At 39.1% G+C, this 17,598-nt stretch overlaps 1 protein-coding gene across 3 annotated transcripts in view; it reads left to right on the top strand.

The window, feature by feature from the left end:
* The window catches only part of ENPP3 (ectonucleotide pyrophosphatase/phosphodiesterase 3), a 93,661-nt gene that overhangs the window by 42,332 nt on the left and 33,731 nt on the right, over nucleotides 1-17,598 (top strand). For all 3 annotated transcript variants that reach the window (XM_012458303.3, XM_012458302.3, XM_012458301.3), the window contains exons 10-15: nucleotides 522-587; nucleotides 1,650-1,722; nucleotides 4,203-4,311; nucleotides 6,348-6,479; nucleotides 6,860-6,891; nucleotides 15,126-15,253. In XM_012458303.3, coding sequence (XP_012313726.2) covers nucleotides 522-587; nucleotides 1,650-1,722; nucleotides 4,203-4,311; nucleotides 6,348-6,479; nucleotides 6,860-6,891; nucleotides 15,126-15,253 — 540 coding nt within the window. The remainder of the gene's footprint in view (nucleotides 1-521; nucleotides 588-1,649; nucleotides 1,723-4,202; nucleotides 4,312-6,347; nucleotides 6,480-6,859; nucleotides 6,892-15,125; nucleotides 15,254-17,598) is intronic.

Here is a 17,598-nt window from a genome sequence, read left to right as displayed (position 1 = left end):
TACACTAAGATTTAAAATTCCAGACCACCTTCATCCCTGTTACTCTGCTCTTTTCCATAGCATTTATCACCTTTTAATACACTATATAATTTATTTTTATGTTAGGTCTTTTTTTGTTACTTGTCTTCCTCCACTAGAATGTCACTTTTGGTTTTCTCACGGATAAATTCTGTTTTGAATGAACAAATAGTGTCCAGCAATAGATGTTCAACATACGTATATGCATACATTTTTAAAATGGAATGAATGGATCATAATCATTTGTCTTTTATTTTAGTTGGGAGAAACTAAAGGAGAGAAAGGTGAGGGGGAAATAAAACGATCGACATTTCATTTATAGTGCTGCAAGTGTATCTATAAACAGAAATCCCTTGAAATACTACTTAATCCCTTTCAATATTGTGATTATATAGGAACACAAAGTGGATAGCTGAACATATCAACCTTTCTGAATAGGAATGTAATGGAGTTATTCTTGATTTGATTCATTTTAAAGAATTATTTCCACCCTATTTTTTCAGAAGTGTCCCATATGAAAAGAGGATTTCTACATTGTTAAAATGGCTGGACCTGCCCAAAGCTGAAAGGTAAAGTCTAGTGTCAGAAAAGTGCTGGCATAGTGGCATTTACATGGTTAAAAAATGAAGTTATTTCTTTACTTTAAATGACAATTTTTTGGCTATTTTTGAAACAACGTGGCATTGCCTTTTAATGGGCACTTTTCATGAATTATTCCTAGCTGGTCAGGGTCTTTCACTCCTTTAATCCAAGCACTTTGGGAGGTTGAGGCAGGAGGATCACTTGGGCCCAGGAATTTTGGACCAGACTGGACAACACAGTGAGTCCCTGTCTCTAAAAAAATGTAAAGAAATTAGCTGGGCATGGTGGTATGCAGTTGTAGTCCTAGCTACTTGGGAGGCTGAGGCTGGAGAATCACTTGAGCCCAGGAGTTTGAGGCTGCAGTGAGCTATGATTATGCCACTGCCCTGTAGCCTGGGTGACACAGTGAGACTCTGTCTCAAAAAGAAAAGGAAATTATTTCTGAGAGCTAGTAACTTTTGTTTTCAAAAATGTAGTTGACACTATTGAACAACAGAGATAGAGCCAGTACCAGAGAGCAGAGGCAAATATCACAGAACCAAAGCCAGATACGGAATGGAGCAGAACTGGGAGCAGGTCTGACACTTGGTTATAAGGTCTGACTCCAAGACCCAGAGGTGCACCATCAAGCCCACGGCAACAGACTGGAGTGAGAGAAGGCTAACTAGGAGCTCCAGGTAAACAGTACATCAGAAACCAGATACCAGAAGAAAGAATGTGGTGTGACAGAATCAAGAATCAACAAAAAGTCAGAAACCAGGAAACAGAAAGGACTGGGGCACACCGAAAGTGGTCTTAACTGCAAGAACAAAACAGAGTTTCACAACGGGGGTGTACCAGTGCCTCTATCTGGGATGGTCTTGTTTACTTTCTATTAAGAGACCTATCCTTGCTGGAGCCAAGTAGAACCACAGGGTCTGAACAAAGAGGAAGAGGTTAGAGAGAAAGAAAAGGCCACAGCCAGCAAGCCGGATACCTACAAAATCCCCCAATCCAGCCTGTACATTTATTACAAATTGACAATATATTTGTTTCAATTTTACCCCTAGACCCAGTTTTTATACCATGTACTTTGAAGAACCTGATTCTTCTGGACATGCAGGTGGACCAGTCAGTGCCAGAGTAAGTTGTGTGTGTGTGGTGTGTGTGTGTGTGTGTGTGTGTGTGTCTGTGTGTGTTGTTGTTTTTAAATGTAAATTCATCTAACCCTAACCCACAAAACAAAATAGTATTCTTTAATTTCTACTAAGGACACACGTATTTGATACATACACAGGAAGATCAAATGGTTAAAAGAATAAAAGGGATGCCATGGTTAACTGCCTTCTTAACCATAAAATGGTTGAAAGCCTAGAGAGGACAACTGCCTTATTAACTGTATCTTGAATCATTTGAAAAACCCTCATTGAATGCGTAGATGCGGCACTGTTGTTGCATATAATGAAAACATCGAGGTTAGATACTATACAAGCCAGTTCATACTAATGTGGTGCATTTCACGCTAAGTCACCTGCAAGTCCATTGCGGTATATCCAGCTGTCTACTCTCCCACAGTTCATTCATAAGTTCCTGATAATTGGGCTTAACATATTACTGCCTCAGGCAGAGTTATTTCCCTTCCAGGCTCCCATTATTGTTGAATTGGACTCTTTAATATAAAAACTTATATTAATTCATTATCTAGACCATTCTGTTATGATTTTACTACACAAATATAGTCCTTAAGTATTGCTTTTAACAACAACAACAAAAAGCCATTCTGTCTTCTAAACTTCACTAAAGCCTCTGTTGTCTTGGACACAATGGAGAGCTGCGAAGGCTGCCATGAGTAAGGCGTTTCCCCACCTGATGGAAACTCATTTAACAATTGTCCTCAGTTGGAACGCAAGCATATTCATTCTGGCAGCATACCTTTGCCATTTCTCAGAAAAGCCTTTTTTTTTTTCTTCCTTCCTATTAGGCCAGAATGAATCCTAATATAGGGTCTTGTTCAAGCCTCACCACTTTTAAGCCTTGGGCCTCTGTTGTATTCCTGCACTGCTCTAGACTGTATCACAGAACTGTATGCTTTTTCAGGTTACTCTTAACGGTGAACTATCTAAAACATATTCACCATGACTTCTTTTCTTTCTTTTTTTTTGAGATGGAGTCTCGCTCTGTCACCCAGGCTAGAGTACAGTGGTACAATTTCAGCTCACTGCAACCTCCACGTCCCAGGTTCAAGCAATTCTCCTGGCTCAGCCTCCCAAGTAGCTGGGATTACAGGCATGAGCCACCACGCCTGGCTAATTTTTGTATTTTTAGTAGAGACAGGGTTTCACCATATTGGTCAGGCTGGTCTTGAACTCCTGACCTCAGGTAATCCACCCACCTCAGCCTCCCAAAGTGCTGGGATTACAGGCATGAGCCATCAGGCCCACCCCGTCTTTTCTATTTTAACTGTTAGCCATGTTTAATATGATTTGTCACTTGAGAAGGGACACTCTATTTGCATTCGTTGCACCTCTGGAGCTGATGTAAGATTAGGCACCATGTCCTTTTTTTTCCATCCAGTGATCTGGTTTAAAACCCAAGTATATTTGAAGTATAATCTTGAAAAGTGCTGCAAAGGAAAAGATCAGAGTTCCCCCAAGAGATCTACCTAGGCTGTCTCAATCTAGTCAAGAGTAGGGTGCAAATTTGGGCTGCTTAGGAGACTCTCCTCTGAGTGACAAAAAGGAAATAAAATTTACAAATGGTCTTATTGAGGAAGGAGCTGTGCACACTGTAGGAACATATTAAATGAAAAAATGGTCTGACAAACAAATGGCTAGGTGGCTCAGCAAGTAGACAATGTGATAATGTTAAGAATAATAGTAGCAGCTCACCCTTATTTGTTTTATGCTGTGCCAGAGCTGTTGGACAAGCTATGAGAATTATCTCCCACCAATGTCTCCAGCATTGTGGAACAGGGAAGAGGGCTAAGAGGAAGCCCAGAGAAGAAGTCAGGCACCAAAGCCTGCAGGGTCTTGCAGGGCTTACAGGCTAGAAAACTTACAATGAGAAGCACTGAAGCACTGTAATAAGGGAGGTGACTCGGAGGAAGCAAGAGAAAGTGGGGAAAGACAGTGTTGACTTAGTCCAAGGTGTTGACTTAGGACAAATGCCCAAATATTTCTTTAAAAAAAAAGTAGAATTATTGGGTGACAGATGCTCTTTTTAACTCTCTGGTAACCTGTTGTCACATGACTCTCTGGAATGTGTGTGACCCTTAGACTCTCTTAGAAGTATCTGTCCACACGTCTCTCTAACATGGAGCATCACTATGAAAATCTTTGCAGTTGAATAGTGTTTGTTGACATTCAACATGGTTTCACATATTTATTAGCCAGCAGTTTATCTTCCTCTGTAGGAAACACAGTTTAGATTTCTGTTTATAGAAACTTAGGGAATTGGTAATTGATGAATGTGGTAGCATGGGTGCTAGTGCTGGGCTCTGACGTTCTGATTCAAAACCAACCATTTCAGAGAAGGAGAGGTGTTTAATTTTTACTTGATTAGATAACAGTTTGGCTAATTAAAACAATTTGTTACAACAATCTTAACTCCAAATTATTTTTTAGGTAATAAAAGCCTTACAGTTAGTAGATGATGCTTTCGGGATGTTGATGGAAGGCCTGAAGCAGCGGAACTTGCACAACTGTGTCAATATAATCCTTTTGGCTGACCACGGTATGCTTTTTAAACAAATTCTTATTTTGTCATTGACTATATTTTATCAATTCAGGAATCATACACAAACAATAGTGATATTTTAAAGTCTCTACTTCCAGACCTAAAGTCTGTTGAAGAAGCAAGGAATGAACTGTGATAGATTGTGAGGACAAGAGGACCACATTAAATGTTCTAGTTTAATTATTCTTAAACCCCTAAAACCTACCCATAGATGCTACGTTTTGTAAAAGTGGAGTTAATGATATTTAAGAGGGATGTGGTTGGGTTATTAAAATCTAAAAAGTGCTTTGGGGCCTTCTTTCCAGCCATGATTCATTCATGTAGATTGGCTATAGTTTACTGTGATTGGCAAGTTTTGCCACACTATGTGTATTTTTTTTAGTTATGTAAATAGATGTGTGTTTATTCATAGCTTTTCATCTTTAAAGTTACTGTCACCTCACATTTCTCTACTTGAGGTTAACTCTTGATTTTGATAAATCTGAATGTTAAAGGAAGTGAAACAGTGGGCACATCTTCTCCCACCTCACGCAAAATACATTCAAACAGTTTTGAAGTATATATGCACTCATTCTACAGATATTTTCCAAGTGTCTACTCAGTGCTAGGTACTTGCCTAGATATGGAGTAGATCCTTCCTAGCTAGGGTGGTCAAATTGTCTTCTTGAGAACAGCATTTAAAGTCAATCCCAGTATCTGTGAAGGGACCAGCCATGAAGCATGAGGAGGAGAAAGAGTGTGTCTGCAGAACTTTTGTTCATATTTTAGAGCATCCAGATAATGATAAACATAGTAATGTATTTTTTAAATTTCTAAGATGGTTCCCTAACCACTTTGCCCTAATGTTTTAAAATTAAAGAGAAACCTTTTTATGTACATTTTGTTAAAAGAAATTAATTAAAATAAAAATGTATATGCAAGCCAGGCACTATGGCTCATGCCTGTAGTCCCAGCACTTTGGGAGGCTGAGGCAGGTGGATCACCCTGAGGTCAGGAGTTCGAGACCAGCCCGGCCAACATGGTGAAACCCTGTGTCTATTAAAAATACAAAATTAGCTGGGTATGGTGGCACACACCTGTAGTCTCAGCTACTCAGGAGGCTAAGACAAGAGAATTGCTTGAACCCAGAAGGTGGAGGCTGCAGTAAGGTGAGATCACACCACTCCACTCCAGCCTGGACCACAGAGCAAGACTCTGTCTCCAAAAAAAAAAAAAAAAAAAATTTATATGCAGTCTGAAGAATTTTCAAATAAAAATGATTAACTACCAAATCTTTTGATAGCACATACTCCTTATATAAATTTAAATTGCTTTGTACTTTTTTTTTGAGGCGGAGTCTTGCTCTGTCACTTAGGCTGGAGTGCAGTGGCATGGTCTTGGCTCACTACAACCTCCACCTTCAAAGTTCAAATGATTCTTGTGCCTAAGCCTCCCGAGAAGCTGAGACTACAGGTGCACACTACCACACCTGGCTAATTTTTTTATTTTTTGGTAGAGACAGGGCTCACCATGTTGGCCAAGCTGGTCTCAATCTCCTAACCTCAAGTGATCTGCCCACCTTGGCCTCCCAAAGTGTTAGGATTACAGGTGTGTGCACAGAGCACAGCCTGAATAATGTACTTTTAAAAGTAATTATTTTTGAATTTTTATTCTCTTAGTGTATTGTCCTATAAAAGCCCATGTTGCTTTTTAGATTTAAAAATGTATTATGTTTTCTTACATACAAACCAGATATTTTAAAGATTTAATTAGCCTCCTACAGAGGATTTTCTTCTTGAAATTACTTCCGTTAATCTATTATGCATTGAATAAATGATCTGTTTATAATTCCCATCTGTTCTTCCCTCAAATATGACCCTTTTCCACTGCCACAATTTTCTGCCAGAGTAAAGTAACAGGGTGAATTGCATAAATTCTCAGTGAAACTTGGTTTGAGATCTGTAACATAAAATGTCTTCTATTTGACATGACAGAAATCAATCGTTGCCATTTATATACATTCAGTGGATTATTATGATTATTTTTTGATTCAGGAATGGACCAAACTTATTGTAACCAGATGGAATACATGACTGATTATTTTCCCAGAATAAACTTCTTCTACATGTACGAAGGGCCTGCCCCCCGCATCCGAGCTCGTAATATACCTCATGACTTTTTTAGTTGTAAGTATGAAGACACTTATATGAAAAAAAGGGTAAAACTAAAAATGAATAACCATAGTCCCCTAATTCTGAGAGGATGTTGGGCTTATCAGACCCTCTGCTGACTCCTTGAGAAGACCACACAGAAATAAGCGGGAAATTCCCATGCTTAAGTATAGCCTATAAAGTCTATGGTAATATCTAATATTGTTAGGTTGAAATATATCCTATTCTGTTCTAAATGCTAAAATAATTCTTTGCTTTAAATAATTTTTAATCTAATTATATCAGATCATAGTTATTAATAAATGAATATGTGAAATTCACCTGAGTAGTTCACATTCTTTGTAATTGTTCAGTATCAATTGTAATGTCATTTATTTCTTTTTCTTTTGAAACAGTTAATTCTGAAGAAATTGTTAGAAACCTCAGTGTAAGTATACAATATTCTTAATACATATATTTAAGTTAATGCAATGACCTTAATCTGGGTTTTGAGAAATTCATATTCTACTTTTCTAAGTCTAAGCTACTTGGAATTTATTTTTTCAACCTTCCATCTACATTATTTTATATGCATGTTAGTTGCTTTTATCTTAGTTGTTTTCATTTTGGAGCTGACACATCCACAGAAATTAGTTTGCAGAAATAGCAGCACTAAATCCTGGTGTATATTGAAAGGGCTGATGTCCCATTCAAAAGGGTTGCCTTACTGAGCTTCAGGTATCATCGTCTTTCTCGTTTTTTGTGTGACTAATATAAGAGGATAGTGAATTACACCTCTTACAGATCTTTTTTTTACAAGTCAAAAAGATAATCTCCTTTGGGAGGCCGAGGCGGGTGGATCACGAGGTCGAGAGATCGAGACCATCCTGGTCAACATTGTGAAACCCCGTCTCTATTAATACAAAAAAATTAGCTGGGCACGGTGGCGCGTGCCTGTAATCCCAGCTACTCAGGAGGCTGAGGCAGGAGAATTGCCTGAACCCAGGAGGCGGAGGTTGCGGTGAGCTGAGATCGCGCCATTGCACTCCAGCCTGGGTAACAAGAGCGAGACTCCGTCTCAAAAAAAAAAAAAAAAAAAAAAAAAAAAAAAAAAAAAGATAATCTCTTTACCCCTTAAGTATAATTGCAACTGCTTTTGATTGGTTCCCACGTCCCAAATTGTAAGTAAATGTGTAGAGAAACTTCTAGATATCTTAAAGCAGTATATTTGAAAGTGTAATTCACTACTCCTGGAAAGACCTGGAATGGTCTTCTATAATAGTTTTATTTATTTATTTATATTTATTTTACCTTTACAATGTTTGCTGGGGTTTTTTGTTTGTTTGTTTGTTTTGTTTTGTTTTGTTTTGTTTTGTTTTGTTTTTGAGACGGAGTTTCGCTCGTTACCCAGGCTGGAGTGCTATGGCGCGATCTCGGCTCACCGCAACCTCCGCCTCCTGGGTTCAGGCAATTCTTCCTGCCTCAGCCTCCTGAGTAGCTGGGATTACAGGCACGCGCCACCGTGCCCAGCTAATTTTTTGTATTTTTAGTAGAGACGGGGTTTCACCATGTTGACCAGGATGGTCTCGATCTCTTGACCTCGTGATCCACTCACCTCTGCCTCCCAAAGTGCTAGGATTACAGGCTTGAGCCACCGAACCCGGCCTGTTTTTTTTTTTTTTTTTTTTGAGAAGGAGTCTCACTCTGTCACCAGGCTGGAGTGGAGTGGTATGATCTCAGCTCACTGCAACATCTTCCTCCTGGGTTCAAGCCATTCTCCTGTCTCAGCCTTCTGAGTAGCTGGAACTACTGGCATGCGCCATCATGCCCAGCTAATTGTTGTATTTTTAGTAGAGACAGGGTTTCACTGTGTTGGCCAGGATAGTCACGATCTCTTGACTTCGTGATCCACTCACCTCGGCTTCCCAAAGTGCTGGGATTACAGGCATGAGCCACCCACACACAGCCCATGTTTGTTTTTATTAACTTTTTTTTTAAATCAACTTTCATTTTAGACACAGAGGGTATATGTACAGATTCGTTACATGGGAATATTGTGTGAATCTGAGGTTTGGAATATGGATCCTATCATCCTGGTAGTGAGCATTGTATTCAATAAGTAGTTTTTTAACCTACCCAACCCCTCTGCCCTCTAGTAGTCCACAGAGTATATTGTCCCGTACTTATGTTCATGTGTGTTCAAGGTTTAGCTCCTACTTATAAGTGAGAACATGCCGTATTTGGTTTTTTGTTCCTGCATTAATTTGCTTAGGATTATGGCCTTCAGTTCCATTCATGGTGCTGCAAAGGACATGATTTCTTTCTTTTTTATGGCTGCATAGTATTCCACGATGTGTATGTACCACATTTTCTTTATCCAATCTACCATTGTTGAGCACCTGGGTTGATTCCATGTCTTTGCTACTGTGAATAGTGCAGCAATAAATATGAGTGTATGTGTCTTTTTGTAGAATGGTTTATTTTGTGGGGGGGTGGGGGAGGTATATGACCAGTAATGGGATTGCTGGGTATCTTTGAGAAATCCCTAGACTGCTTTCCACAGTGGCTGGACTAATTTACACTTCTACCAACAGTATATAAGTGTTCCTTTCCTCTCCAGCCTCACCAGCATCTATTATGTTTTGACTTTTAGTGGTGGCCATTCTGACTAGTGTGAGATGGTATCTCATTGTGGTTTCAATTTGCTGCCAAAAAAAAGCAATTGGGAAAGGATTCCCTATTTAATAAATGGTGCTGGGATAACTACCTAGACACATGAAGATTGAAACTGGACTCCCACCTTTTACCACATACAAAAATTAACTCAAAATGGATTAAAGATTTAAATGTAAGACCTCAAACTATAAAAATCCTGGAAGGCAATGTGGGAAATATTCTTCTTGACATGGACCTTGGCAAATAACTTTTGGCTAAGTCTCTAAAAGCAATTGCAACAAAACAAAAAATAGACAGGTGAGACCTAATTAAAGTAAGAGCTTCTGCATAGCCAAAGAAACTATCAACAGAGCCAATAGAGAGCCTATAGAATGGGAGAAGATAGTCACAAACTACACATCCAACAAAGGCCTGATATCCAGAATCTATAAGAAATTAAAACAAATCAACAAGCAAAAAACAAATAACCGCATTAAAAAGTGGGCAAAAGACACGAACAGACACTTCTCAAAAGAAGACATATAAGTGGCCAGCAAACATGTGAAAAAACACTCAGCTTCATTAATTCTCAGAAAAATGCAAACAAAATCACAGTGGAATAGTTTTTATAGTTACATATTTAAAATATATTCACAAATATATATCTATTACATGTAATTCATGAGTTCACTATTTGCAATGCGACTGTAACTATTTGAGTATAGGAGGTATGCAGTTACAGGCTTACCTCGGTTTATTGTGCTTCACTGCATTGTGCTTTGCAGATGTTGCATTTTTTACAAATTGAAGGTTTTGCAGCAACTCTGCATTGAGCACGTCTATTCAGTACCATTTTTTTCGACAGCACGTGCCTGCATCATGTCTCTGTGTCACCTCTTGTTAATTCTCACAATATTTCAAAATTTTCATTATTATTATATATGCTCTGGTGATCTGTGATCAGTTATCTTTGATGCTACTATTATAATTGTTTTGGGGCACCATGAGCCCTACCCATAGAAGATGGCAAATTTAACAGATAAATGTTATGTGTGTGCCGATTGCTCCACAAACTGGCTGTTCCCTGTCTCCCTCCTGTCTTCTGTACTCTCTATTCCCTGAGACATACAATATTAAAATTAGACCAATTAGTAACGCTACAGTGGCTTCTAAATGTTAAAGTAAAAGGAATAGTTACACATTTCTCATTTTAAATCAAAAGCTAGAAATGATTAAGTTTAATGAGGAAGGCATGTCGAAAGTTGAGACGAACCAAAAGCTATGACTGTTGCACCAATTAGTCAAATTGTCAACGCAAAGGAAAAGTTTTTTTAAGGAAATGAGAAGTGCTATTCTAGCGAACACATAAATGATAAGAAAGTGAAACAGCCTCATTGCCGACATGGAGAAAGTTTTAGTGGTCTGGATAGAAAATCAAACAGCCACAACAATCTTTTAAGCCAAAGGCTAATTCAGAGCTAGACCTTAACTCCCTCTTCAATTTTATGAAGACTGAGCGGGCTGAAGAAGTTGCAGAGGAAAAGTTTAAAGCTAGCAGAGGTTTGTGAGGTTTAAAAAAAAGAAGTCTTCTGGCCAGGCACAGTGGCTCACGTCTGTAATCCTAGCACTTTGGGAGGCTGTGGCGGGTGGATCACTAGAGGTCAGGAGTTCGAGACCATCCTGACCAACATGGTGAAACCCTGTCTCTACTAAAAATACAAAAAAAAAATTAGCTGGGTATGGTGATGGATGCCTGCAATTCCAGCTATTTGGGAGGCTGAGGCAGGAGAATTGCTTGAATCCAGAAGGCAGAAGTTGCAGTGAGCTGAGATCATGCCACCGCATTCCAAACTGAGCCAAAGAGTGAGACATTGTCTAAAAAAAGAAGTCTTTTCCATAACATGAAAGTGCAACGTGAAGCAGCAAGTATTTGTGATGACATAGAAGCTGCAGAAAGTTATCCAGAATATCTAGCTAAGATCATTGACAATAATGGCCACACTAAACAACATGTTTTCAATTGTAGAGGAAACAGCCTTCCACTGGAAGAAGATGCCATCTAGGATTTTCCTAGCTAGTGAAGAGAAGTCAATGGTCGGCTTCAAAACTTTCATCAAAGGACAGGCAGACTCTTTTATTAGGGGCTAATGCAGGTGGTGACTTGAAGTTGAAGCCAATGCTCGTATACCATTCTGAAAATCCTAGGGCCCTTAGGAATTATGCTAAATCGACTCTACCTGCGCTCTGTAAATGGAAAAACAAAGCCTGGATGACAGCTCATCTGTTTATAGCATGGTTTACTGAATATTTTAAACTCACTGTTGACACTTTCTGCTCAGAAAAAAAAGATTCCTTTCAAAAGATTGCTGCTTATTGAGAATGTACCTGGTCACCCAAGAGCTGTGATGGAGATGTACAAGGAGGTGGATGTTTTCATGTCTGTTAACGCAGCGTCTATTCTGCAGGCCATGGATCAAGGAGCGATTTTAACTCTCAAGTCTTATTCTTTAAGAAATCCATTTCATAAGACTATAGCTGTCATAAATAATTATTCCTCTGATTGATCTGAGCAAAGTATTATAAATTGAAAACCTTCTGGAAATAATTTCACCTTTCTAGATACCATTAAAATCATTTGTGATTTGTGGGAGGTCAAAATATCAACATTAATAAGAGTTTGGAATAAGTTAATTCCAACCTTCCTGGATAACTTTGAGGGGTTCAAGACTTCAGTAGAGGAAGTAACTGCAGTTGTGGTAAAAATAGCAAGAGAATTAGAATTAGGAATGGGGCCTGAAGCTGTGACTGAATTGCTGCAATCTCACGATCAAACTTGAACAGATGAAGAGTTTCTTTTTAGGGATGAGCAAAGAAGTTGGTTTCTTGAGATGGAATCTAACCCTGTGAAGATGCTGTAAACACTGCTGAAAAGACAATACAGGATTGAAAATATTCCATAAATGTAGTGGATACAGCAGTAGCTTTGAGAGGACTTGAGAGGATTGACTCCAATTTGAAGGAAGTTCTACCGTGGGTAAAATACTGCAAAACGGTTTTCGCGTGCTATAGAGGAATACTTTGTCAAAGGCGGAGTCCACTGATGCAGAGAACTTCATTGTTGTGTCATTTTAAGAAATTCCCACAGCCACCCCAGCCTTCAGCAACCACCATTTTGATGAGTCAGCAGCCTTCAACACTGAAGCAAGATCTTTGACCAGCAAAAAGATGGCAACTCACTGAAGGCTCAGAGGATCACTGGCATTTTTAGCAATGAAGTATTTTTAAATTCAGGTATGTACTTTTTAGACATAATGCTGTTGCACACTTAAAAGATTACAATGTAGTGTAAACATGACTTTTATGTGCACTAGGAAACCAATTGATACAACTTGCTTTATCGCGGTGGTCTGGAACTGAGTCCAAAATATCTCCAAAGTATGCCTGTGGAGTACAATCTCTGAGGATGGAGTGCGAAGGACTGAAGATAAACCCTGAGCAAAGAGTAGTTAATATAATCTGGGACCCACTGCAAGTTTCAAGTAGAATGACCGTTAGAGCAGAAGAGTGATGATCACTCTGTTTTTCTCTCAATACCTTCTAGTACGCTGATCTTGAGTAAACACTGTAGAGTTCTTGCCCCCTCTTCTGGTAAAGTGTATACATGCAATGTGTTCATGCTGAGTGGATGCATAGTTAAGAATTGGTAACGTGGCCTCTCTAAATCCACATATGGTTTTCTTTCTGTTTCATCACCTCTTGATCCCTATAGCAGAAACTCTGTTGGTGAGGAAGGGCAAATCTCTAACAATCCCAGTGGTGCAAGGGGATTGGGTAGCGCGGGCTTTGGAAATCCACTGCATGGCATCACAGATATGGACTGGGCTCGGAGATACAGAGTCCCAAAGAAATGGACTACCATTTCACGTAGTCCACCCTTCCCAGGAAAATATTTCATGTGGTAGCACAGTATTCCCACCAATGCTGTTCTGTGGGCCTATACTGAACTTATTTTGAACAGACATAACCAAGCACGAAGTGGCAACATTTTAAGTTCCACGGCACTCTGACTGCATGAGAGACATCACTGCCTACTGTTTCTGAGATAAAATGTCAAAAACAATCAGATGCAGTGGTTCATGCCTGTAATCCCAGCACTTTGGGAGGCTGGGTCAGGCAAATCACTTGAAGTTATGAGTTCGAGGCCAGCCTGGCCAACATGGTGAAACCCTGTCTCTACTAAAAATACAAAAATTTAGCCAGGCATGGTGGCAGGTCCTTGTAATACCAGCTACTCTGGAGGCTGAGAAGCAGGAGAATCACTTGAACCTGGGAGGTGGAAGTTGCAGTGAGCTGAGATCATGCCACTGCACTCCAGCCTGGGTGATAGAGCAAGAATCTTTCTCAAACAAACAAACAAAAAGGCAAAAATTGTATCTCAACTCTGGAGACTTCATTCCAAATTCTCAAATGCAAAGAATCACTGGTACTTTTTTTTTCTTTTCAGACAAAGTCTCACTCTATCACCCAGGCTGGGGTACAGTGGCACAATCTTGGCTCACTACCTCTGCCTCCCATGTTCAAATGATTCTCCTGCCTCAACCTCCCGAGTGGCTGGGATTATGGGCACCTGCCACCACACCCAGCTAATTTTTGTATTTTAAGTAGAGATGGGGTTTCACCATGTTGGACAGGCTGGTCTCGAACTCCTGACCTCATAATCCACCCGTCTCGGCCTCCCCAAGTGCTGGGATTATAGGCATGAGGCACTGTGCCCGGCAGAATCACTGGTGCTTCTTCATAGGTAGGCAGCGTGCCTTCAGTTTTCTCTGGATTTACTCTGGCTACACAAAGGCCAGGAAAGTGTGACGGATCACACACAGGGACAAGTTGTAGTTAGTACCTTGCATCTTGGGGGAAGCTGCATACTCAGCAGCTGCCACTATGTGCCTGCCTGGAAGTTACAAAAATACTGGCTGAAGAAAGAAGCAGTGATAAACAGGAGAAGCACAAGAAGCCTGGAAAATATACCAAAATAGGCAAGAAAAAAACTAGCCAAACGTGTGTGCAATATATACTTTTGTTTTCCTCTTTCATTCTACAAACTCTCCTTGCTCTGTCATTTCCTATATTTTATTTAAATTTTGTGTAAATTATGTTTTATAGTTTCTCTTGTTTTTCTTATCTAAACTGAGACAACAGTGACACACACTTGTTAATATCTATGAGATATTGTGGTTTAAAATAAATGAGAAAATGAGGAAGTAGGAAAAATTTGATTTCCTTTGTTTATGTTTTTTTTGTTTCTCAAAATGGTCATGAGGAGAGAAAGTTCCTTTGTAATTCTGTTTCTCATTTCCTCATTTTTTTTACACAACTGGATACCAATGTGATCTGCATTTCTACAGTTTTAAAATGTGCCATATAGTTACAGTCATATTATTAAAGAAACAAAATTTTACTCCAATTTGTAAGGAATCCACGGATTTTTCACAAATAGGGAGACCACAATAGGTTTCAAAAGCCGTTGACTTGATTGGAAAACTAAGCAAATGTAGGTTATTTAAAAGGTAAATTGAGTCTGTTGGAAAGGACTTTTTGATGCAATTAAACTAATTTTTAATTTTTTACTCATATCTACTAATAAGGTATATATTTTTATATGTAATTGAGACTCAAAAGTTGTCGTGGTCACTCTAAATCTAGACGTCTGTCCATTTTCTGTTAAAAAAGAGAGTAATTTATTGTGGTTTTATATATATATATCTCTCTCCAAGAATAAAAACTGAAAACGTTAACTCACAATTTAAATCAGAATTTTTAATTGCAACCTGTTATTCTTTCAACAATAAAAGTAATAACTAGGGAATCTGACCACATTGATAATATGTTTAATATTCCTATTGTGTTAGCCAAGCTTAAATTCCCTTACTTTTGAAAGGTGCTTCATAAATTGACTTAGAAAATGAAATTTTAAAATTAATTTGCATATCTTATGTATCACAAGTAAATAATTACTCATTTTTTCAGTGCCAAAAACCTGATCAGCATTTCAAACCCTATTTGACTCCTGATTTGCCAAAGCGACTACACTATGCCAAAAATGTCAGAATAGACAAAGTTCATCTCTTTGTGGATCGACAGTGGCTGGCTGTGAGGTTTGTGTATCTGTTTACTTATCTCATAATGCTTTAAACAACCATCTGTCATTATAAGTCTACTTAACCTTACCCTGCTATTATCATCACTGTGAATTTTCTTGAGTATTGACAATTTCTTGACCTTTTTCATGCTATTTAGCACTTCTGCATTTGAAGTTATTTTTATTAGGTTGCTGATGTTAACATCCTTATCTTCACAATATAGATGAGAATGAGGAGTAAGGCTAAGACTGTGCCTAGAGACTGTAAGTGCCAGTACCTTCCTACCCCCACTGTGCTGCTCATTAAGGCAGCAGACAGATGGCATCAGTTGTCTTTCAGCCTGGTAGTGAGTGACTGATTGGACAACTCTTGTTTTGAGACAGTGTTTCACTCTTATTGCCCAGGCAGGAGTGCAATGGCACGATCTCTGCTCACTGCAATCTCCGCCTCCTGGGTTCAAGCCATTCTCCTACCTCAGCCTCCTGAGTAGCTGGGATTACAGGCATGCGCCACTGTGCCTGGCTAATTTTTTGTGTTTTTAGTAGAGATAAGCTTTCTCTGTGTTGGTCAGCCTGGTCTTGAACTTCCAACCTGAGGTGATCTGCCCGCCTCGGCCTCCCAAACTCTTAAGACCTTTGTCATCTTTGTGGTTTTTATAAAAGAGCACATACACGGCTGTAAGACTAAGCCAATGAATTTGTTGTAACATTTATTTCTTATTTCTATTTCTTTGTAATTTATGTTGATTATTGAACATTTGCAAAATATAAATGTGCTTAGAGAAAACAAAAACCATTATGACTCACTCCATCTTAAATAACCAATTAAATCATTGATTCAACAACATTTTATTGTATGCTTGCCATATATGCACCAGGCTCTGTTCTAGGCATTTGAGATACAGACCTGATTCCTGCTCTCATGGGGCATGTACTACAGTGGAGAAAACTGAAAATAAGCCAGCAAACAAATAAATATACACTTCGCAATAGCTAAACTGATCATTCCTTTTTGTGTATTTCATACCAGCATTTTTTTTTCTCATGCCTAAGTAGATACAAGAAGTATCTTGACTTTATGGCATTTTCTGGCCTATTTAATATGTATAAATGTAATGCCAAGGGGATAGAATGACAATGACAATACAGTGGCTAAGAGATATATTTGACAAGAAAAAGGAGATGACACTTTGGGAGGCTGATGCAGGCAGATCACTTGAGGCCAGGGTTCAAGAGCAGCCTAGACAACATAGTGAAACACCATCTCTATTAAAAATACAAAAATTAGCTGGGCATCATGGTGGGTGCCTGTAATCCCAGCTACTTAGGAGGCTGAGGCAGGAGAATTGCTTGAACCTGGGAGGCGGAGGTTACAGTGAGCCAAGATTGTACCACTGCACTCCTGCCTGGGCGACAGATCACGATTCCATCAAAAAAAAAAAGGAAGGAAGGAAAGAAAGGAAAGGAAAAGAAAGGAAGGGAAGGGAAGAGAAGAGAAGGAAGGGGAGGGGAGGGGAGGGGAGGGAAGGGAGGGAAGGGAAGGAGAGGGGAAGCGGAAGGGGAAGGAAAGGAAAGAGGAAAAGGAAAAGATGAAAGAAGACAAGGGACAAGGGAGAAGGGAATTAGGCTCCTCAATTTTCCTCAAGGGATAAGGAACTGGGGATTTGGGTAAGCCTATTCTACAAAACTACCTGGAAACCTCTGCTCTTCCGGAGAGTGCAGTTTCACACTAGTTCACTAGATGGCACTGACTCCTCTCTTTGGGATCGAAGTTTATTAGCCCTTTGTATAGATGGCCAGCTGTGCTGTGACTCAGGACATTCTCTAGAAAGTATTTTCCTTAAATATGTGAACCAAATTAAGCTCTACTAATAGTAAATATGCACAATTTTTAGTAATTTAGGTATGTAATATATAAACAAATATATATTTAAATGGGGATATGTTCTCCAAGTGTTTACTGTTAAGAGTCTGAGACCAAAGAAGTTAGGTCACTGGTACAGAATGAGAAAGGGTGATAAAGTGAGAGTTCAGCCACCCAAATACCTCTGGGTATCATGCATTAATACCCAATCTCAAATGATGAGCTGTTTGTTCTTTTAAAACCCAGCACTGAAATGTTAAAAGAGCTGTAGCCCAAGAGTTCAAGGCTGAGCTCCCCACCTAGCTAGGTTGTGGGAACTTGGAAAAATTAATATCTTTGAGTCTCATTTTCCTCATCTGTAACACAAGATTAGTCTAGTTTTATTATCTTCTTTCCATTAACATACAAAGTAAACTAACTTACATCAAAGGAAATTTTGAATACAGTCTAAACAAGAGAGCAAGTGAAGAATCTAATCTGATAAAATCCTGGGTTCA

This window comes from Aotus nancymaae, unplaced genomic scaffold (assembly GCF_030222135.1).
Source record: "Aotus nancymaae isolate 86718 unplaced genomic scaffold, 86718_ANA_hifiasm-v0.15.2.pri h1tg000040l, whole genome shotgun sequence".
Classification (NCBI taxonomy): Eukaryota; Metazoa; Chordata; class Mammalia; order Primates; family Aotidae; genus Aotus; species Aotus nancymaae.
The sequence above is the reverse complement of the archived record's forward strand: the minus strand, read 5'-3'. Positions and strand labels throughout refer to the sequence as shown.